This window comes from Lissotriton helveticus, chromosome 8, assembly GCF_964261635.1.
Source record: "Lissotriton helveticus chromosome 8, aLisHel1.1, whole genome shotgun sequence".
In the NCBI taxonomy this organism is placed as follows: domain Eukaryota; kingdom Metazoa; phylum Chordata; class Amphibia; order Caudata; family Salamandridae; genus Lissotriton; species Lissotriton helveticus.
In genome coordinates this window covers 5,399,920-5,422,002 of record NC_136069.1, presented here as the reverse complement: position 1 = coordinate 5,422,002, position 22,083 = coordinate 5,399,920, and the positions used below count along the sequence as shown (strand labels likewise).

The following is a 22,083-nucleotide window of genomic DNA, read 5'->3' as shown; positions in this document are numbered from 1 at the left end:
CACCCTCTGGGCTCCCAGGGTCTCTGCAGCTGTGGCAGCACCTGGGACCTCTCAGACACCCTCACACCCTGCCCCCCTCTGGGCTCCCAGGGTCCCTCCAGCTGTGGCAGCACCTCTCAGACACACTCACACCCTGCCACCCTCTGGGCTCCCAGGTCCCTCCAGCTGTGGCAGCACCTGGCACCTCAGACATCCTCACACCCTGCCACCCTCTGGGCTCCCAGGTTCCCTCCAGCTGTGGCAGCACCTGGCACCTCCCAGACACCCTCACACCCTGCCACCCTCTGGGCTCCCAGGGTCCCTCCAGCTGTGGCAGCACCTGGCACCTCTCAGACACCCTCACACCCTGCCACCCTCTGGGCTCCCAGGGTCCCTCCAGCTGTGGCAGCACCTGGCACCTCTCAGACACCCTCACACCCTGCCCCCCTCTGGGCTCCCAGGTCCCTCCAGCTGTGGCAGCACCTGGGACCTCTCAGACACCCTCACACCCTGCCCCCCTCTGGGCTCCCAGGGTCCCTCCAGCTGTGGCAGCACCTGGCACCTCTCGGACACCCTCACACCCTGCCCCCCTCTGGGCTCCCAGGTCCCTCCAGCTGTGGCAGCACCTGGGACCTCTCAGACACCCTCACACCCTGCCCCCCTCTGGGCTCCCAGGGTCCCTCCAGCTGTGGCAGCACCTGGCACCTCTCAGACACCCTCACACCCTGCCCCCCTCTGGGCTCCCAGGTCCCTCCAGCTGTGGCAGCACCTCTCAGACACACTCACACCCTGCCACCCTCTGGGCTCCCAGGGTCCCTCCAGCTGTGGCAGCACCTCTCAGACACACTCACACCCTGCCACCCTCTGGGCTCCCAGGTCCCTCCAGCTGTGGCAGCACCTGGCACCTCTCAGACACCCTCACACCCTGCCACCCTCTGGGCTCCCAAAGTCCCTTCCACTGTGCCAGCCTCTTGCTTCTGTCGGGCACTATGCCACCCTCTGGGCTCCCAGGGTCCCTCCAGCTGTGGCAGCACCTGGCACCTCTCAGACACCCTCACACCCTGCCACCCTCTGGGCTCCCAAAGTCCCTTCCACTGTGCCAGCCTCTTGCTTCTGTCGGGCACTATGCCACCCTCTGGGCTCCCAGGGTCCCTCCTGCTGTTCCAACATCTTGAATCTCTCGGGTACGCTGCCACCCTCTGGGCTCCCAGGGTCTCTGCAGCTGTGCCATTGTTTGGCATCTCCCGGGCACCCTGCCACCCTCTGTTGCTCTCTAGGTTCCCTACTGCCCTACCAGCCTCTGGTCCCCCCCCCCCCTCGCATACCCCCGGACCCTCATCCTGTATACTCAACGCTTAGTTTGTAAACAATAATAATCATAATAAAAGTGCTAGGGCCCTCGTGCGGAGGCCTCTGCTGCTTACTCCGTCCACCCAGTGCCCCTGCCAGCGAAGGTACCGACACCACTAGTGACCCTCACACTCCTACAAGCGTGATCCTGAAGACTAGCGCAGCCCACCCAGAGCTGGAGGCGGTGCTTGGGTGGCAGATAGATATTGATTTGTTAAACCTGTTATTGTGCTCATCTCTAAATTACACAGACAGCGCCACCATGTGGTAGATTGTCACAAGTGCCAGTGGTGAGAATTAACTGCCAATGCCAGGATCGGAAGACACCGGCTCAAATTAATCACTTTGATATACTGCAAGTATCCAGAACCTCAACATCCTGCCGAACGTCAGCCGACGTTCACCATCCTCATTTTCTCACCCCTCCGCGTGGAACATCTTTTTCTCCTGCAGTTTTTTTCAGCTGTTTATCAAAGAAACCCAAAGGGCACAAGAGAGTGAAAATATCTCGGTTTATTGAGTGGGCGGGCCCAGGTCAGACCCCAGCGGTGCAGTCCTTTGATCGATAAGTGTCTCCATAGTGGAAGGGGCTCATCACAGCTCCATCAGTCCGTGGGATTGTCAATGCCAGTTCACTGTACAAAATGTAGAAATGAATCCCTGTTTTCAAGTAAGACAGATTGGGTGCGGTGCGGGCAGCTTGGTCGTCATCCGGGAGGGCTTAGTTCTTGAGCAGGGCCTGGAACTCTGCGAATAAAATTAAAAATATTGGTTAAAAAGGGCTACATTGAGGTGGCGGCATCTTTGCTTGAACATGTTCTTTACAGGCTATTTCGTAAATACAGATTCTTAAAACGTATGCAAAAGATATGTTATGTTATGTTAATATTTATTTATTAAGCGCTTGTACGCCCGAAGGCTTCATGGCGCTATCGAAGGGAACATAACACACAGTAAGTACTCAAAAGTAAGCCTGATTAAAAAGCCATGTTTTAAGAGAATGTCTAAAGGTGAGAAGATCTGGACTTGTTCTTAAAAGAAGTGGTAGAGAGTTCCAAAAGGTGGCTGCAAGATGGTCAAAGCAGCAGCCGCCAAGGCGTTTTTTCTTAAAGGTCGGGACAACCAATAAAGCTTTATGAGCAGAACGAAGATTTAATGAGGGATTATATCTGGAAGGTTTTTTATACATTTCGGACCTGTATTTTGTAGGGTTTTAAAAATGATACATGCAGTTTTAAACGCAATCCGCTGTGACACGGGCAGCCAGTGAAGTTGTTTCAGGCCCGGTCTAATAGACTGCCACTTTGATTATTTCAGAATAAGCCTGGCAGCTTGATTCTGAACAAGTTGGAGTCTTTTTAACAGGCCCGCTGGAAGTCCGAGGTAAAGACTATTTGAAAAGTCCAGTCGGGACAGAACAAGGGCAATGATAACCTGAGTGAGTGCGGGTTGCGTCAGGAACTGGGCTATTTTTTTTATTTTCTTAAGTTGAAAAAAACTGGCGGAGACCACTGTGCCAACTTGTCCTTTCAGAGAAAGATCTGCACTAAGTGTGACTCCCAGACTCTTAACCGAGGAAGATCTCGTAGCTTTGCTGTGGTGGATAGAAAGGTCTTTGTGCATGTGCACTGAGAGCAGGGGGAGGGGCTAGGACAGCTTGTGCCACCCGGAGGGGAAGGGGGGCGCTGTACCATCCAGGAGCAGTTTGACAAGCCCAGCCAGTGGTACCCGGGGACAGGAAGGGGGCTAGGCTCGCTTGTCCCACCCAGGAGGAGTCTGTCAGGTCTAGCCCAGCCCGTGGTACCTGGCGATGGCAGAGGGGGCAGACCGTTTCTGCCACCTGAAGGGGAGCAGCTGGAGCGGGTCATCGAGTGCCACCCAAAGCGGACCAGAAGTGCGGGTCTTCTAGAGCCACCGAGAAGGGAGCGTTCACACCGAGTCATCGAGCGCCACTGAGAAAAGGGGCCCATCGAGTGCCATTCGGAGAGAGGGTGGACTAAGTGTTTGCCACCAGGAGGTGAGCGGGCAGGCGGGGACAACTAGTGCCTCCCAGAAGAGTGGTTGGTGCCACCCGGTGTAGAGCGGCTTTACTGGGCCGTGTGGTGCCACCCACGGGAGAGCAGGGCGACTGGGCTTTGTAGTGCCACCCATAGAATAGTAGGAGGACTGGGCTACCTAATGCCACCCTGAGGAGGGCCAGCCATCGGGTTGCAGCCAGAAGAGCGGGTGATGCCACCAAGAAGAGAGAGGGCCATATAGTGCCTCCCAGAGGAGAGCAGACGGGCTGGGCCTGGCACTGCTACTGCAAGGAGAAGGCGGGCTGGGCCATCTCATGCCATTGATGAGAGCCCCATGCCTAGTGGCCAGCTATTGCCACCCAGAGGATAACTGGTGGATTGGGCCAACCGGTGCCACCCAAGGGCCAGGAGGGAGGACTCGGAGAGTGGCCCTGCTGGTACCTCCAGGGAGCAGTGGCCTGGCTAAGCTGGTGCCCCTGGAGGGGGAGCTGGAGAAGGGCCGACCGTTGGCACCAACAGGCGCTACTCTAGAACAGGTGGACTGGGCCAACCGGTGCCACCCAAGGGCCAGGAGGGAGGACTCGGAGAGGGGCCCTGCTAGTACCACCAGGGAGCATTGGCCTGGCTAAGCTGGTGCCCCTGGAGGGGGAGCTGGAGAAGGGCCGACCGTTGGCACCAACAGGCGCTACTCTAGAACAGGTGGACTGGGCCGCCTGGAGAGAGGCCCCCAGATGGCAGTACCTTGATGGAACTCACCGTCTACTCCAATCTTGCCGTCACCATCGGAGTCACCGGCTGCCAGGAAGGCCTTGGTCTCACAGTCGGTCAGGGCTCTGGCGCCGGCGCTGAAGTTCTGGAGAAACAGCCTGGGGTGGAGAGAGAGGGTGGACTGTGAGAGTTCTGCAAAAGGGCACACATTCCTGCCACCTTAGAGGGTCACCAGCCTCCCACTCTTTGCCTCCCTGGGAGGTTCAACCCCAGCCTCCCATCCCTGCTTCCGTCTAAGATTTAACACCCGTCATCCCCAGTCTACTTCCCTGAGAGGTGCAGACCAGCTTCCCACGTCTGCCTCCACATGTGGTCCTGTGCTGTCCACTGATCCCTAGCTGCTCAGGGCATGATCGGTGTGTACCAAGGCTGCTCGGGGCATGATTGTTGTGTACCAAGGCTGCTCGGGGCATGATTAGTGTGTACCAGAGCTGCTCGGGCATGATTGGTGTGTACCAAGGCTGCTCGGGGCTTGAATGGTGTGTACCAAGGCTGCTCGGGGCATGATTGGTGTGTACCAAGGCTGCTCGGGGCATGATCGGTGTGTACCAAGGCTGCTCGGGGCATGATCGGTGTGTACCAAGGCTGCTCGGGGCATGATCGGTGTGTACCAAGGCTGCTCGGGGCAGGATTGGTGTGTACCACGGCTGCTCGGGCATGATTGGTGTGTACCAAGGCTGCTCGGGGCAGGATTGGTGTGTACCAAGGCTGCTCGGGGCAGGATTGGTGTGTACCAAGGCTGCTCGGGACATGATCGGTGTGTACCAAGGCTGCTCGGGACATGATCGGTGTGTACCAAGGCTGCTCGGGGCATGATTGGTGTGTACTAAGGCTGCTCGGGGCATGATTGGTGTGTACCAAGGCTGCTCGAGGCATGATTGGTGTGTACCAAGGCTGCTCGAGGCATGATTGGTGTGTACCAAGGCTGCTCGGGGCATGATTGGTGTGTACCAAGGCTGCTCGGGGCATGATTGGGGTGTACCAAGGCTGCTCAGGGCATGATGGGTGTGTACCAAGGCTGCACGGGACATGATCGGTGTGTACCAAGGCTGCTCGGGGCATGATTGGGGTGTACCAAGGCTGCTCGGGGCATGATTGGTGTGTACCAAGGCTGCTCGGGGCATGATTGGTGTGTACCAAGGCTGCTCGGGGCATGATTGGTGTGTACCAAGGCTGCTCGGGGCATGATCGGTGTGTACCAAGGCTGCTCGGGGCTTGAATGATGTGTACCAAGGCTGCTCGAGGCATGATTGGTGTGTACCAAGGCTGCTCGGGGCATGATTGGTGTGTACCAAGGCTGCTCGGGGCATGATCGGTGTGTACCAAGGCTGCTCGGGGCATGATTGGTGTGTACCAAGGCTGCTCGGGGCATGATTGGTGTGTACCAAGGCTGCTCGGGGCATGATCGGTATGTACCAAGGCTGCTCGGGGCATGATCGGTGTGTACCAAGGCTGCTCAGGGCATGATCGGTGTGTACCAAGGCTGGTCGGGACATGATTGGTGTGTACCAAGGCTGCTCGGGGCATGATTGGTGTGTACCAAGGCTGCTCGAGGCAGGATCGGTGGGCACCAAGGCTGCTCGGGGCATGATTGTTGTGTACCAAGGCTGCTCGGGGCATGATTGGTGTGTACCAAGGCTGCTCGGGACATGATCGGTGTGTACCAAGGCTGCTCGGGGCATGATCGGTGTGTACCAAGGCTGCTCAGGGCATGATGGGTGTGTACCAAGGCTGCTCGGGACATGATCGGTGTGTACCAAGGCTGCTCGGGACATAATCGGTGTGTACCAAGGCTGCTCGGGCATGATTGGTGTGTACCAAGGCTGCTCGAGGCAGGATCGGTGTGTACCAAGGCTGGTCGGGGCATGATTGGTGTGTACCAAGGCTGCTCGGGGCATGGTTGGTGTGTACCAAGGCTGCTCGAGCCATGATTGGTGTTTACCAAGTCTGCTCTGGGCATGATCGCTGTGTACCAAGGCTGCTCGGGGCATGAATGATGTGTACCAAGGCTGCTCTGGGCATGATCGCTGTTTACCAAGGCTGCTCGGGGCTTGAATGATGTGTACCAAGGCTGCTCTGGCATGATCGGTGTGTACCAAGGCTGCTCGAAGCATGATTGGTGTGTACCAATGCTGCTCGGGGCTTGAATGATGTGTACCAAGGCTGCTCTGGCATGATCGGTGTGTACCAAGGCTGCTCTGGCATGATCGCTGTGTACCAAGGCTGCTCTGGCATCATCGCTGTGTACCAAGGCTGCTTGGGGCAGGATTGGTGTGTACCAAGGCTGCTCGGGGCATGATTGGTGTGTACCAAGGCTGCTCGGGGCATGATTGGGGTGTACCAAGGCTGCACGGGACATGTTCGGTGTGTACCAAGGCTGCTCGGGGCATGATTGGTGTGTACCAAGGCTGCTCGGGGCATGATTGGTGTGTACCAAGGCTGCTCGGGGCATGATTGGTGTGTACCAAGGCTGCTCGGGGCATGATTGGTGTGTACCAAGGCTGCTCGGGGCATGATTGGTGTGTACCAAGGCTGCTCGGGGCTTGAATGATGTGTACCAAGGCTGCTCGGGGCTTGAATGATGTGTACCAAGGCTGCTCGAGGCATGATTGGTGTGTACCAAGGCTGCTCGAAGCATGATTGGTGTGTACCAAGGCTGCTCGGGGCTTGAATGATGTGTACCAAGGCTGCTCTGGCATGATCGCTGTGTACCAAGGCTGCTCTGGCATCATCGCTGTGTACCAAGGCTGCTCGGGGCATGATCGGTGTGTACCAAGGCTGCTCGGGGCATGATCGGTGTGTACCAAGGCTGCTCGAGCCATGATCGGTGTGTACCACGGCTGCTCGGGCATGATCGGTGTGTACCACGGCTGCTCGGGGCAGGATTGGTGTGTACCAAGGCTGCTCGGGACATGATCGGTGTGTACCAAGGCTGCTCGGGGCATGATTGGTGTGTACCAAGGCTGCTCGGGGCATGATCGGTGTGTACCAAGGCTGGTCGGGACATGATTGGTGTGTACCAAGGCTGCTCGGGGCATGATTGGTGTGCACCAAGGCTGCTCGAGGCAGGATCGGTGGGCACCAAGGCTGCTCGGGGCATGATAGTTGTGTACCAAGGCTGCTCGGGGCATGATTGTTGTGTACCAAGGCTGCTCGGGGCATGATTGTTGTGTACCAAGGCTGCTCGGGGCATGATCGGTGTGTACCAAGGCTGGTCGGGACATGATTGGTGTGTACCAAGGCTGCTCGGGGCATGATTGGTGTGTACCAAGGCTGCTCGAGGCAGGATCGGTGGGCACCAAGGCTGCTCGGGGCATGATTGTTGTGTACCAAGGCTGCTCGGGGCATGATTGGTGTGTACCAAGGCTGCTCGGGACATGATCGGTGTGTACCAAGGCTGCTCGGGACATGATCGGTGTGTACCAAGGCTGCTCGGGACATGATTGGTGTGTACCAAGGCTGCTCGGGGCATGATTGGTGTGTACCAAGGCTGCTCGAGGCAGGATTGGTGTGTACCAAGGCTGGTCGGGGCATGATTGGTGTGTACCAAGGCTGCTCGGGGCATGGTTGGTGTGTACCAAGGCTGCTCGAGCCATGATTGGTGTTTACCAAGGCTGCTCTGGGCATGATCGCTGTGTACCAAGGCTGCTCGGGGCATGAATGATGTGTACCAAGGCTGCTCTGGGCATGATCGCTGTTTACCAAGGCTGCTCGGGGCTTGAATGATGTGTACCAAGGCTGCTCTGGCATGATCGGTGTGTACCAAGGCTGCTCTGGCATGATCGCTAGGTACCAAGGCTGCTCTGGCATCATCGCTGTGTACCAAGGCTGCTCGGGGTAGGATTGGTGTGTACCAAGGCTGCTCGGGCATGATTGGAGTTTACCAAGGCTGCTCGGGGCATGACCGCTGTGTACCAAGGCTGCTCGGGGCATGATCGGTGTGTACCAAGGCTGCTCGGGGCATGATTGGGGTGTACCAAGGCTGCACGGGACATGATCGGTGTGTACCAAGGCTGCTCGGGGCATGATTGGGGTGTACCAAGGCTGCTCGGGGCATGATTGGTGTGTACCAAGGCTGCTCGGGGCATGATTGGTGTGTACCAAGGCTGCTCGGGCATGATTGGTGTGTACCAAGGCTGCTCGGGGCATGATTGGGGTGTACCAAGGCTGCTCAGGGCATGATGGGTGTGTACCAAGGCTGCTCGGGGCATGATTGGTGTTTACCAAGGCTGCTCGGGGCATGATTGGTGTGTACTAAGGCTGCTCAGGGCATGATCGGTGTGTACCAAGGCTGCTCGGGGCTTGAATGATGTGTACTAAGGCTGCTCGGGGCTTGAATGGTGTGTACCAAAGCTGCTCAGGGCACGATCGGTGTGTACCAAGGCTGCTCGGGGCATGACCGCTGTGTACCAAGGCTGCTCGGGGCATGATTGGTGTGTACCAAGGCTGCTCGGGGCATGATTGGGGTGTACCAAGGCTGCACGGGACATGATCGGTGTGTACCAAGGCTGCTCGGGGCATGATTGGGGTGTACCAAGGCTGCTCGGGGCATGATTGGTGTGTACCAAGGCTGCTCGGGCATGATTGGTGTGTACCAAGGCTGCTCGAGGCAGGATCGGTGTGTACCAAGGCTGGTCGGGGCATGATTGGTGTGTACCAAGGCTGCTCGGGGCATGGTTGGTGTGTACCAAGGCTGCTCGAGCCATGATTGGTGTTTACCAAGTCTGCTCTGGGCATGATCGCTGTGTACCAAGGCTGCTCGGGGCATGAATGATGTGTACCAAGGCTGCTCTGGGCATGATCGCTGTTTACCAAGGCTGCTCGGGGCTTGAATGATGTGTACCAAGGCTGCTCTGGCATGATCGGTGTGTACCAAGGCTGCTCTGGCATGATCGCTGTGTACCAAGGCTGCTCTGGCATCATCGCTGTGTACCAAGGCTGCTCGGGGCAGGATTGGTGTGTACCAAGGCTGCTCGGGGCATGATTGGAGTTTACCAAGGCTGCTCGGGGCATGACCGCTGTGTACCAAGGCTGCTCGGGGCATGATTGGTGTGTACCAAGGCTGCTCGGGGCATGATTGGGGTGTACCAAGGCTGCACGGGACATGTTCGGTGTGTACCAAGGCTGCTCGGGGCATGATTGGGGTGTACCAAGGCTGCTCGGGGCATGATTGGTGTGTACCAAGGCTGCTCGGGGCATGATTGGTGTGTACCAAGGCTGCTCGGGGCATGATTGGTGTGTACCAAGGCTGCTCGGGGCATGATTGGTGTGTACCAAGGCTGCTCGGGGCTTGAATGATGTGTACCAAGGCTGCTCGGGGCTTGAATGATGTGTACCAAGGCTGCTCGAGGCATGATTGGTGTGTACCAAGGCTGCTCGAAGCATGATTGGTGTGTACCAAGGCTGCTCGGGGCTTGAATGATGTGTACCAAGGCTGCTCTGGCATGATCGCTGTGTACCAAGGCTGCTCTGGCATCATCGCTGTGTACCAAGGCTGCTCGGGGCATGATCGGTGTGTACCAAGGCTGCTCGGGGCATGATCGGTGTGTACCAAGGCTGCTCGAGCCATGATCGGTGTGTACCACGGCTGCTCGGGCATGATCGGTGTGTACCACGGCTGCTCGGGGCAGGATTGGTGTGTACCAATGCTGCTCGGGACATGATCGGTGTGTACCAAGGCTGCTCGGGGCATGATTGGTGTGTACCAAAGCTGCTCGGGGCATGATCGGTGTGTACCAAGGCTGCTCGGGGCATGATTGGTGTGTACCAAGGCTGCTCGGGGCATGATTGGTGTGCACCAAGGCTGCTCGAGGCAGGATCGGTGGGCACCAAGGCTGCTCGGGGCATGATTGTTGTGTACCAAGGCTGCTCGGGGCATGATTGTTGTGTACCAAGGCTGCTCGGGGCATGATTGTTGTGTACCAAGGCTGCTCGGGGCATGATCGGTGTGTACCAAGGCTGGTCGGGACATGATTGGTGTGTACCAAGGCTGCTCGGGGCATGATTGGTGTGTACCAAGGCTGCTCGAGGCAGGATCGGTGGGCACCAAGGCTGCTCGGGGCATGATTGTTGTGTACCAAGGCTGCTCGGGGCATGATTGGTGTGTACTAAGGCTGCTCGGGACATGATCGGTGTGTACCAAGGCTGCTCGGGACATGATCGGTGTGTACCAAGGCTGCTCGGGACATGATCGGTGTGTACCAAGGCTGCTCGGGGCATGATTGGTGTGTACCAAGGCTGCTCGAGGCAGGATTTGTGTGTACCAAGGCTGGTCGGGGCATGATTGGTGTGTACCAAGGCTGCTCGGGGCATGGTTGGTGTGTACCAAGGCTGCTCGAGCCATGATTGGTGTTTACCAAGGCTGCTCTGGGCATGATCGCTGTGTACCAAGGCTGCTCGGGGCATGAATGATGTGTACCAAGGCTGCTCTGGGCATGATCGCTGTTTACCAAGGCTGCTCGGGGCTTGAATGATGTGTACCAAGGCTGCTCTGGCATGATCGGTGTGTACCAAGGCTGCTCTGGCATGATCGCTAGGTACCAAGGCTGCTCTGGCATCATCGCTGTGTACCAAGGCTGCTCGGGGTAGGATTGGTGTGTACCAAGGCTGCTCGGGCATGATTGGAGTTTACCAAGGATGCTCGGGGCATGACCGCTGTGTACCAAGGCTGCTCGGGGCATGATTGGTGTGTACCAAGGCTGCTCGGGGCATGATTGGGGTGTACCAAGGCTGCACGGGACATGATCGGTGTGTACCAAGGCTGCTCGGGGCATGATTGGGGTGTACCAAGGCTGCTCGGGGCATGATTGGTGTGTACCAAGGCTGCTCGGGGCATGATTGGTGTGTACCAAGGCTGCTCGGGCATGATTGGTGTGTACCAAGGCTGCTCGGGGCATGATTGGGGTGTACCAAGGCTGCTCAGGGCATGATGGGTGTGTACCAAGGCTGGTCGAGCCATGATCGGTGTGTACCAAGGCTGCTCAGGGCATGATCGGTGTGTACCAAGGCTGCTCGGGGCATGATTGGTGTGTACCAAGGCTGCTCGGGGCATGATTGGTGTGTACCAAGGCTGCTCTGGCATCATCGCTGTGTACCAAGGCTGCTCGGGGCATGATCGGCGTGTACCAAGGCTGCTCGAGCCATGATCGGTGTGTACCACGGCTGCTCGGGCAGGATTGGTGTGTACCAAGGCTGCTCGGGGCAGGATTGGTGTGTACCAAGGCTGCTCGGGACATGATCGGTGTGTACCAAGGCTGCTCGGGACATGATCGGTGTGTACCAAGGCTGCTCGGGGCATGATCGGTGTGTACCAAGGCTGCTCGGGGCATGATCGGTGTGTACCAAAGCTGCTCAGGGCACGATCGGTGTGTACCAAGGCTGCTCGGGGCATGATTGGTGTTTACCAAGGCTGCTCGGGGCACGATCGATGTCTACCAAGGCTGCTCAGGGCATGATCGGTGTGTACCAAGGCTGCTCGGGGCATGATTGGTGTGTACCAAGGCTGCTCGGGGCATGATTGGTGTGTACTAAGGCTGCTCGGGCATGATCGGTGTCTACCAAGGCTGCTCGGGGCATGATTGGTGTTTACCAAGGCTGCTCGGGGCTTGAATGATGTGTACTAAGGCTGCTCAGGGCATGATCGGTGTGTACCAAGGCTGCTCGGGGCTTGAATGATGTGTACTAAGGCTGCTCGGGGCATGATTGGTGTGTACCAAAGCTGCTCAGGGCACGATCGGTGTGTACCAAGGCTGCTCGGGGCATGGTTGGTGTGTACCAAGGCTGCTCGGGGCACGATCGGTGTGTACCAAGGCTGCTCGGGGGCATGGTTGGTGTGTACCAAGGCTGCTCGGGGCATGATCGGTGTGTACCAAAGCTGCTCAGGGCACGATCGGTGTGTACCAAGGCTGCTCGGGGCATGATTGGTGTTTACCAAGGCTGCTCGGGGCACGATCGATGTCTACCAAGGCTGCTCAGGACATGATCGGTGTGTACCAAGGCTGCTCGGGGCATGATTGGTGTGTACCAAGGCTGCTCGGGGCATGATTGGTGTGTACCAAGGCTGCTCGGGGCATGATTGGTGTGTACTAAGGCTGCTCGGGGCATGATCGGTGTCTACCAAGGCTGCTCGGGGCATGATTGGTGTTTACCAAGGCTGCTCGGGGCTTGAATGATGTGTACTAAGGCTGCTCAGGGCATGATCGGTGTGTACCAAGGCTGCTCGGGGCTTGAATGATGTGTACTAAGGCTGCTCGGGGCATGATTGGTGTGTACCAAAGCTGCTCAGGGCACGATCGGTGTGTACCAAGGCTGCTCGGGGCATGACCGCTGTGTACCAAGGCTGCTCGGGGCAATTTTGGTGTGTACCAAGGCTGCTCGGGGCATGATTGGGGTGTACCAAGGCTGCTCGGGGCATGATTGGGGTGTACCAAGGCTGCTCGGGGCATGATTGGTGTGTACCAAGGCTGCTCGGGGCATGATTGGTGTGTACCAAGGCTGCTCTGGCATGATTGGTGTGTACCAAGGCTGCTCGGGGCATGATGGGTGTGTACCAAGGCTGGTCGAGCCATGATCGGTGTGTACCAAGGCTGCTCGAGCCATGATCGGTGTGTACCACGGCTGCTCGGGCAGGATTGGTGTGTACCAAGGCTGCTCGGGGCATGATTGGTGTGTACCAAGGCTGCTCAGGGCATGATCGGTGTGTACCAAGGCTGCTCGGGGCATGATTGGTGTGTACCAAGGCTGCTCGGGGCTTGAATGATGTGTACCAAGGCTGCTCTGGCATGATCGCTGTGTACCAAGGCTGCTCTGGCATCATCGCTGTGTACCAAGGCTGCTCTGGCATCATCGCTGTGTACCAAGGCTGCTCGGGGCATGATCGGTGTGTACCAAGGCTGCTCGAGCCATGATCGGTGTGTACCACGGCTGCTCGGGCAGGATTGGTGTGTACCAAGGCTGCTCGGGGCAGGATTGGTGTGTACCAAGGCTGCTCGGGGCAGGATTGGTGTGTACCAAGGCTGCTCGGGACATGATCGGTGTGTACCAAGGCTGCTCGGGACATGATCGGTGTGTACCAAGGCTGCTCGGGGCATGATCGGTGTGTACCAAGGCTGCTCGGGGCATGATCGGTGTGTACCAAAGCTGCTCAGGGCACGATCGGTGTGTACCAAGGCTGCTCGGGGCATGATTGGTGTTTACCAAGGCTGCTCGGGGCACGATCGATGTCTACCAAGGCTGCTCAGGACATGATCGGTGTGTACCAAGGCTGCTCGGGGCATGATTGGTGTGTACCAAGGCTGCTCGGGGCATGATTGGTGTGTACTAAGGCTGCTCAGGGCATGATCGGTGTGTACCAAGGCTGCTCGGGGCTTGAATGATGTGTACTAAGGCTGCTCGGGGCATGATTGGTGTGTACCAAAGCTGCTCAGGGCACGATCGGTGTGTACCAAGGCTGCTCGGGGCATGGTTGGTGTGTACCAAGGCTGCTCGGGGCACCATCGGTGTGTACCAAGGATGTGCGGGCAGGCGCCTGAACCCCTGAGCCCCCCATCAGCACCCCACTCACTTGAGCTCATCCTCCTCAATGAATCCGCTCTGGTCCTGATCCAGGACGGCGAACACCTTCTTGACGAGATCCCCGCACTTGCCCTGGAGGCCGATCTTGGCGAAGAAACTCTTGTAGTTGAAGGAGTCTGCGGCTGTGGAGGGAAGACAGGTGTGAGGGTGGAGGGAAGACAGGTGTGAGAGGGTGGAGGGGCACAGGTGTGAGAGGGTGGAGGGGCACAGGTGTGAGAGGGTGGAGGGGCACAGGTGTGAGAGGGTGGAGGGGCACAGGTGTGAGAGGGTGGAGGGGCACAGGTGTGAGAGGGTGGAGGGGCACAGGTGTGAGAGGGTGGAGGGGCACAGGTGTGAGGGGGTGGAGGGGCACAGGTGAGAGGGTGGAGGGGCACAGGTGAGAGGGTGGAGGGGCACAGGGTGAGAGGGTGGAGGGGCACAGGTGTGAGAGGGTGGAGGGGCACAGGTGTGAGAGGGTGGAGGGGCACAGGTGTGAGAGGGTGGAGGGGCACAAGTGTGAGAGGGTGGAGGGGCACAGGTGTGAGAGGGTGGAGGGGCACAGGTGTGAGAGGGTGGAGGGGCACAGGTGTGAGAGGGTGGAGGGGCACAGGTGTGAGAGGGTGGAGGGGCACAGGTGTGAGAGGGTGGAGGGGCACAGGTGTGAGAGGGTGGAGGGGCACAGGTGTGAGGAGGTGGAGGGGCACAGGTATGAAGGTGGGGGGGCCCAGGTGTGAGAGGGTGGAGGGGCCCAGGTGTGAGAGGGTGGAGGGGCCCAGGTGTGAGAGGGTGGAGGGGCCCAGGTGTGAGAGGGTGGAGGGGCCCAGGTGTGAGAGGGTGGAGGGGCACAGGTGTGAGAGGGTGGAGGGGCACAGGTGTGAGAGGGTGGAGGGGCACAGGTGTGAGAGGGTGGAGGGGCACAGGTGTGAGAGGGTGGAGGGGCACAGGTGTGAGAGGGTGGAGGGGCACAGGTGTGAGAGGGTGGAGGGGCACAGGTGTGAGAGGGTGGAGGGGCACAGGTGTGAGAGGGTGGAGGGGCACAGGTGTGAGAGGGTGGAGGGGCACAGGTGTGAGGGGGTGGAGGGGCACAGGTGTGAGGGGGTGGAGGGGCACAGGTGTGAGGGTAGAGGGGCACAGGTATGAGGGTGGGGGGGCCCAGGTGTGAGAGGGTGGAGGGGCACATGTGTGAGGGGGTGGAGGGGCACAGGTGTGAGGGGGTGGAGGGGCACAGGTGTGAGGGGGTGGAGGGGCACAGGTGTGAGGGGGTGGAGGGGCACAGGTGTGAGGGGGTGGAGGGGCACAGGTGTGAGAGGGTGGAGGGGCACAGGTGTGAGGGGGTGGAGGGGCACAGGTGTGAGCGGGTGGAGGGGCACAGGTGTGAGCGGGTGGAGGGGCACAGGTGTGAGCGGGTGGAGGGGCACAGGTGTGAGAGGGTGGAGGGGCACAGGTGTGAGAGGGTGGAGGGGCACAGGTGTGAGGGTGGGATGGGTGAGGGTGGGGCACAGGAGTGAGTGGTGGATGGGTGAGTGGAAGAGGCCTGCTGTGAAATGGTGGATGGGTGAGTGGAAGAGGCCGGCTGTGAGAGGGTGGATGGGTGAGTGGAAGAGGCCGGCTGTTAGAGGGTGGATGGGTGGGGAGGTGTAAAGGAGAGGTTGGGGCATAGAATAAAGCGCCGAGAGTGTGAGGGAGGTCCTGGATCTGGGGGGAGGGCAGTAGGCGAGGAGGGTGGCATTGGGCAGGGGGCGCCAGAGGCAGTGTTCAGTGGGCATGGAGGGTGGCATTGGGCAGGGGGCACCAGAGGAAGTGGGCGAGGAGGGTGGCATTGGGCAGGGGGCAGCAGTGTTCAGTGGGCGAGGAGGGTGGCATTGGGCAGTGGGCGGGGAGGGTGGCATTGGGCCGGGGGCACCAGAGGCAGTGTTCAGTGAGCGCGGAGGGAGGCATTGGGCAGGGGGCGCCGGAGGCAGGGGGCGAGGAGGGTGGCATTGGGCAGGGGGCGCCAGAGGCGGTGTTCAGTGGGCGAGGAGGGTGGCGTTGGGCAGGGGGCAGCAGTGTTCACTGCGCGCGGAGGGTGGCATTGGGCAGGAGGTGGCAGTGTTCATGGGCACGGAGGGTGGCATTGGGCGGCAGTGTTCATGGGCAAGGAGGGTGGCATCGGGCGCCAGAGGCAGTGTGCAGTGGGCGAGTAGGGTGGCATTGGGCGGGGGGCAGCAGTGTTCATGGGCCCGGAGGGTGGCATCAGGCAGTGGGCTAGGAGGGTGGCATTGGGCAGGGGGCGCCAGAGGCAGTATGCAGTGGGCGAGGAGGGTGGCATTGGGCAGCCGGTTCCAGGGCTCCCCGGGTCTTACCTTTGCAGCTGTCCAGGGCCGCAGCGATGTCAGCGTCGCTCAGGAGTCCGGCGAAGGCCATCTTGAACCTGAGGGGGGTAGACATGGGTCAGACTCGGGCACCTCACAGACATCACAGCCCCCTCACCCCAAACCCCAGGATCCGAAACCATTGCCTCAGCTCTGGTGCTGTTCATAGCGTGTTACTTGGACTCTCTACTGCCTAGAGGCGGCCAGGAGGACTCTCTGCGCTTCCTTCGGCCCCGGTGCAGCTCTCAGCTGGTCACTTGAGCTCTCTAGTGCCTAGAGGCGACCAGCAGGACCCCTGGGTGCTGCCCTCGGCCCCGGTGCAGCTCTCAGCTGGTCACTTGGACTCTCTAGTGCCTAGAGGCGGCCAGGAGGACCCCCGGGCGCTGTCCTCGGCCCCGGTGCAGCTCTCAGCTGGTCACTTGGACTAGTGCCTAGAGGCGGCCAGGAGGACCCCCGGGCGCTGCCCTCGGCCCGGTGCAGCTCTCAGCTGGTCACTTGGATTCTCTAGTGCCTAGAGGCGGCCAGGAGGACCCCCCCGGCTTCCCTCGGCCCCGCTGCCGCTCTCAGGTGGTCCCTTGGACTCTCTCTAGTGCCTAGAGGCGGCCAGGAGGACCCCCGGGCGCTGCCCTCGGCCCGGTGCAGCTCTCAGCTGGTCCCTTGGACTCTCTCTAGTGCCTAGAGGCGGCCTGCAGGACCCCCGGGCGCTGCCCTCCCCTAGGGTGCAGCCCTCAGCTGGTCACTTGGACTCTCTAGTGCCTAGAGGTGGCCAGCAGGACCCCGGGGCGCTGCCCTCGGCCCCGGTGCAGCTCTCAGCTGGTCACTTGGACTCTCTAGTGCCTAGAGGCGGCCAGCAGGACCCCCGGGCGCTGCCCTCTGCCCCGTGCAGCTCTCAGCTGGTCACTTGGACTCTCTCTAGTGCCTAGAGGTGGCCAGCGGGACCCTCGGGCGCTGCCCTCCGCCCCGGTGCAGCTCTCAGCTGGTCACTTGGACTCTCTCTAGTGCCTAGAGGCGGCCAGCAGGACCCCCGGGCGCTGCCCTCTGCCCCGTGCAGCTCTCAGCTGGTCACTTGGACTCTCTGGTGCCTAGAGGCGGCCAGGAGGACCCCCGGGCGCTGCCCTCCCCTTAGGGTGCAGTTCTCAGCTGGTCACTTGGACTCTCTCTAGTGCCTAGAGGCGGCCAGGAGGACCCCCGGGCGCTGCCCTCGGCCCCGGTAGAGCCCTCAGCTGGTCACTTGGACTCTCTCTAGTGCCTAGAGGTGGCCAGCAGGACCCCCGGGCGCTGCCCTCGGCCCCGGTGCAGCTCTCAGCTGGTCACTTGGACTCTCTAGTGCCTAGAGGCGGCCAGCAGGACCCCCGGGCGCTGCCCTCGGCCCCGGTGTGGCTCTCAGCTGGTCACTTGGACTCTCTCTAGTGCCTAGAGGTGGCCAGCAGGACCCCCGGGCGCTGCCCTTGGCCCCAGTGCAGCCCTGAGCTGGTCACTTGGACTCTCTCTAGTGCCTAGAGGCGGCCAGCAGGACCCCCGGGCGCTGGCCCCGATGCAGCTCTCAGCTGGTCACTTGGACTCTCTCTAGTGCCTAGAGGCGGCCAGCAGGACCCCCGGGCGCTGCCCTTGGCCCCGGTGCAGCTCTCAGCTGGTCACTTGGACTCTCTCTAGTGCCTAGAGGTGGCCAGCAGGACCCCCGGCGCTGCCCTCTGCCCCGGTGCAGCTCTCAGCTGGTCACTTGGACTCTCTAGTGCCTAGAGGCGGCCAGCAGGACCCCCGGGCGCTGCCCTCGGCCCCGGTGCAGCTCTCAGCTGGTCACTTCGACTCTCTAGTGCCTAGAGGCGGCCAGCAGGACCCCTGGGCGCTGTCCTCGGCCCCGGTGCAGCCCTGAGCTGGTCACTTGGACTCTCTAGTGCCTAGAGGCGGCCAGCAGGACCCCCGGGCGCTACCCTGGGCCCCGGTGCAGCTCTCAGCTGGTCACTTGGACTCTCTCTAGTGCCTAGAGGCGGCCAGCAGGACCCCCGGGCGCTGCCCTCCCCTTAGGGTGCAGCTCTCAGCTGGTCACTTGGACTCTCTAGTGCCTAGAGGTGGCCAGCAGGACCCCCGGGCGCTGCCCTCCCCTTAGGGTGCAGCTCTCAGCTGGTCACTTGGACTCTCTCTAGTGCCTAGAGGTGGCCAGCGGGACCCCCGGGCGCTGCCCTCGGCCCCGGTGCAGCTCTCAGCTGGTCACTTGGACTCTCTCTAGTGCCTAGAGGTGGCCAGCGGGACCCCCGGGCGCTGCCCTCCGCCCCGGTGCAGCCCTGAGCTGGTCACTTGGACTTTCTCTAGCGCCTAGAGGTGGCCAGCAGGACCCCCGGGCGCTGTCCTCGGCCCCGGTGCCGCCCTCAGCTGGTCACTTGGACTCTCTCTAGTGCCTAGAGGCGGCCAGGAGGACCCCGGGCGCTGCCCTCCCCATAGGGTGCAGCTCTCAGCTGGTCACTTGAGCTCTCTCTAGTGCCTAGAGGCGGCCAGCAGGACCCCCGGGCGCTGCCCTCCCCTTAGGGTGCAGTTCTCAGCTGGTCACTTGGACTCTCTAGTGCCTAGAGGCGGCCAGCAGGACCCCTGGGCGCTGCCCTCCCCTTAGGGTGCAGTTCTCAGCTGGTCACTTGGACTCTCTAGTGCCTAGAGGCGACCAGGAGGACACCCGGGCGCTGCCCTCGGCCCCGGTGCAGCTCTCAGCTGGTCACTTGGACTCTCTCTAGTGCCTAGAGGCGGTCAACAGGACCCCCGGGCGCTGCCCTCGGCCCCGGTGCAGCTCTCAGCTGGTCACTTGGACTCTCTCTAGTGCCTAGAGGCGGTCAACAGGACCCCCGGCGCTGCCCTCGGCCCCGGTGCAGCTCTCAGCTGGTCACTTGGACTCTCTAGTGCCTAGAGGCGGCCAGCAGGACCCCCGGGCGCTGCCCTCCGCCCCGGTGCAGCTCTCAGCTGGTCACGTGGACTCTCTAGTGCCTAGAGGCGGCCAGCAGGACCCCCGGGCGCTGCCCTCCGCCCCGGTGCAGCTCTCAGCTGGTCACGTGGACTCTCTAGTGCCTAGAGGCGGCCAGCAGGACCCCCGGGCGCTGCCCTCGGCCCCGGTGCAGCTCTCAGCTGGTCACGTGGACTCTCTAGTGCCTAGAGGCGGCCAGCAGGACCCCCGGGCGCTGCCCTCGGCCCCGGTGCAGCTCTCAGCTGGTCACGTGGACTCTCTAGTGCCTAGAGGCGGCCAGCAGGACCCCCGGGCGCTGCCCTCGGCCCCGGTGCAGCTCTCAGCTGGTCACGTGGACTCTCTAGTGCCTAGAGGCGGCCAGCAGGACCCCCGGGCGCTGCCCTCGGCCCCGGTGCAGCTCTCAGCTGGTCACGTGGACTCTCTAGTGCCTAGAGGCGGCCAGGAGGACCCCCGGCGCTACCCTCGGCCCGGTGCAGCTCTCAGCTGGTCACTTGGACTCTCTCTAGTGCCTAGAGGCGGCCAGCAGGACCCCCGGGCGCTGCCCTCCCCTTAGGGTGCAGCTCTCAGCTGGTCACTTGGACTCTCTAGTGCCTAGAGGTGGCCAGCAGGACCCCCGGGCGCTGCCCTCCCCTTAGGGTGCAGCTCTCAGCTGGTCACTTGGACTCTCTCTAGTGCCTAGAGGTGGCCAGCGGGACCCCCGGGCGCTGCCCTCGGCCCCGGTGCAGCTCTCAGCTGGTCACTTGGACTCTCTCTAGTGCCTAGAGGTGGCCAGCGGGACCCCCGGGCGCTGCCCTCCGCCCCGGTGCAGCCCTGAGCTGGTCACTTGGACTTTCTCTAGCGCCTAGAGGTGGCCAGCAGGACCCCCGGGCGCTGTCCTCGGCCCCGGTGCCGCCCTCAGCTGGTCACTTGGACTCTCTCTAGTGCCTAGAGGCGGCCAGGAGGACCCCGGGCGCTGCCCTCCCCATAGGGTGCAGCTCTCAGCTGGTCACTTGAGCTCTCTCTAGTGCCTAGAGGCGGCCAGCAGGACCCCCGGGCGCTGCCCTCCCCTTAGGGTGCAGTTCTCAGCTGGTCACTTGGACTCTCTAGTGCCTAGAGGCGGCCAGCAGGACCCCTGGGCGCTGCCCTCCCCTTAGGGTGCAGTTCTCAGCTGGTCACTTGGACTCTCTAGTGCCTAGAGGCGGCCAGGAGGACCCCCGGCGCTGCCCTCGGCCCCGGTGCAGCTCTCAGCTGGTCACTTGGACTCTCTAGTGCCTAGAGGCGGCCAGCAGGACCCCCGGGCGCTGCCCTCCGCCCCGGTGCAGCTCTCAGCTGGTCACGTGGACTCTCTAGTGCCTAGAGGCGGCCAGCAGGACCCCCGGGCGCTGCCCTCCGCCCCGGTGCAGCTCTCAGCTGGTCACGTGGACTCTCTAGTGCCTAGAGGCGGCCAGCAGGACCCCCGGGCGCTGCCCTCCGCCCCGGTGCAGCTCTCAGCTGGTCACGTGGACTCTCTAGTGCCTAGAGGCGGCCAGCAGGACCCCCGGGCGCTGCCCTCGGCCCCGGTGCAGCTCTCAGCTGGTCACGTGGACTCTCTAGTGCCTAGAGGCGGCCAGCAGGACCCCCGGGCGCTGCCCTCGGCCCCGGTGCAGCTCTCAGCTGGTCACGTGGACTCTCTAGTGCCTAGAGGCGGCCAGGAGGACCCCCGGCGCTACCCTCGGCCCGGTGCAGCTCTCAGCTGTTCACTTGGACTCTCTCTAGTGCCTAGAGGCGGCCAGCAGGACCCCGGGCGCTGGGGCAGCTGTCTGCTGCTCTCCATATCTCCCTCCCCCTGTGACAGGCACTGTCCAGGGGTGACCCCCCCCCCCTAGCCTGTCTAGTGCCAGGGGCCCAGGGGGTGCTATAACCTCCCCTTAGTGCCTAGAGAGCCCTGGCTTCCAATGTCTCCAACGCCAGCCTCCCGGTGCCAGGGCCCCCGAGGGCAGTGCCTGGACTGTCCTGCGTCTCACCCCTCTATCATCTGCCCCCCCCCCCCCCCCAGTGCCAGGGCCCCCGAGGGCAGTGCCTGTCCTGCCCTACTGCTGACCCTTCTACCCCCAGCCTCCCCAACCAGCCTCTCTAGTGCCAGGGCCCCCAAGGGCAATGCCTGCTCACCCCTCTCCCCCAGTGCCAGGGCCCCCAAGGGCAATGCCTGCTCACCCCTCTCCCCAGTGCCAGGGTCCCTGAGGGCAGGTCCCTTCCTGTCCTACAGCTGCCCCCTCCATCAATAGCCCCCAATGCCAGGCCCCGGGCCCCCGGCTGGCGCTGCCCACTCACCGTGCTTGGGGTCTGTCTGAAGTGGCGAAGGAGAGTTGTTTCGGTCTTCGGCGGCCCCGAGCCGCCCTGCGCCCTCTTTTATACCCCCTGTGCGGGCGACAGGTCCTTATACAGCCGTCCGGACCGGCGCCCCCCCCCGACCCCCCCCGGAGCGCCTGCAGCGAAAGTGCTGGCTGGCAGAGGGTATTTTTATCCCCAGGAATGCCCGGATGTCTTGGAGACCCCGGCCTGCCCTCCTTGGGTACACGTGCATTCTGCCCCGGTGCCCCAGGGGTGGGGGCAGTCTGGGGGGGGGGGGGCTCTCTGCCCTTGCATCAGTGCCCGCCGCACCCCACGGCTCGAGAAGGGGCACTGCCCGGAGGGTGACCCGTGTGTAAGGCCCCAAAGCTGCTGAACTTTCACTGGCTGGCGGACTCCTGAAGATGGGGCCCGTGCCAAGCGCTCTCAGGGGGGTGCCAGCCAGGGGTGCCAGTAATTACACGCAGTGCCACATCTGAGGGGGCTTCCACCTACAGGGCACCCCTCAGATGTGGCACTGCCAAGGGGGCTTGTTTCTGCAGGGCACCCCCTGAGATGTGGCACTGCCAAGGGGGGGCATTGTACCTGCAGGCCCCCTCCCTCAGATGTGGCCATGCCAAGGGAGGCTTGTACCTGCAGGCCCCCCCTCAGATGTGGCACTGCCAAGGGGGGCTTGTACCCACAGGGCACCCCTCAGATGTGGCCATGGCAAGGGGGGCTTGTACCTGCAGGGCACCCCTCAGATGTGGCACTGCCAAGGGGGGCTTGTACCCACAGGGCACCCCTCAGATGTGGCCATGGCAAGGGTGGC

General features: G+C 61.6%; 2 protein-coding genes across 2 annotated transcripts in view; one reads left to right on the top strand and one right to left on the bottom strand.

The window, feature by feature from the left end:
- Window positions 1-22,083, top strand: part of GDAP2 (ganglioside induced differentiation associated protein 2) — a 228,520-nt gene that overhangs the window by 59,966 nt on the left and 146,471 nt on the right. The gene's annotated exons all lie outside the window — the stretch shown is intronic.
- On the bottom strand, window positions 1,828-21,340 carry LOC144772203 (parvalbumin alpha-like). The gene is made up of 5 exons (XM_078656342.1): window positions 21,255-21,340; window positions 16,010-16,077; window positions 13,678-13,810; window positions 4,104-4,213; window positions 1,828-2,076 (listed from the first exon to the last, which is right to left on the bottom strand). Exons 2-5 carry the CDS (start codon window positions 16,068-16,070, stop codon window positions 2,051-2,053), a joined length of 330 nt encoding a protein of 109 aa, XP_078512468.1. The 5' UTR covers window positions 16,071-16,077; window positions 21,255-21,340; the 3' UTR covers window positions 1,828-2,050.

Coding starts and splice junctions, on each gene's coding strand:
- LOC144772203 (XM_078656342.1), bottom strand. CDS start 16,070: ATGGCCTTCGCCGGACTCCTGAGCGACGCTGACATCGCTGCGGCCCTG. Junction 13,811..16,009: donor GGCCCTGGACAGCTGCAAAG/GTAAGACCCGGG, acceptor TTCCCTCCACAG/CCGCAGACTCCTTCAACTAC. Junction 2,077..4,103: donor CGGCAAGATTGGAGTAGACG/GTGAGTTCCATC, acceptor TTTTATTCGCAG/AGTTCCAGGCCCTGCTCAAG.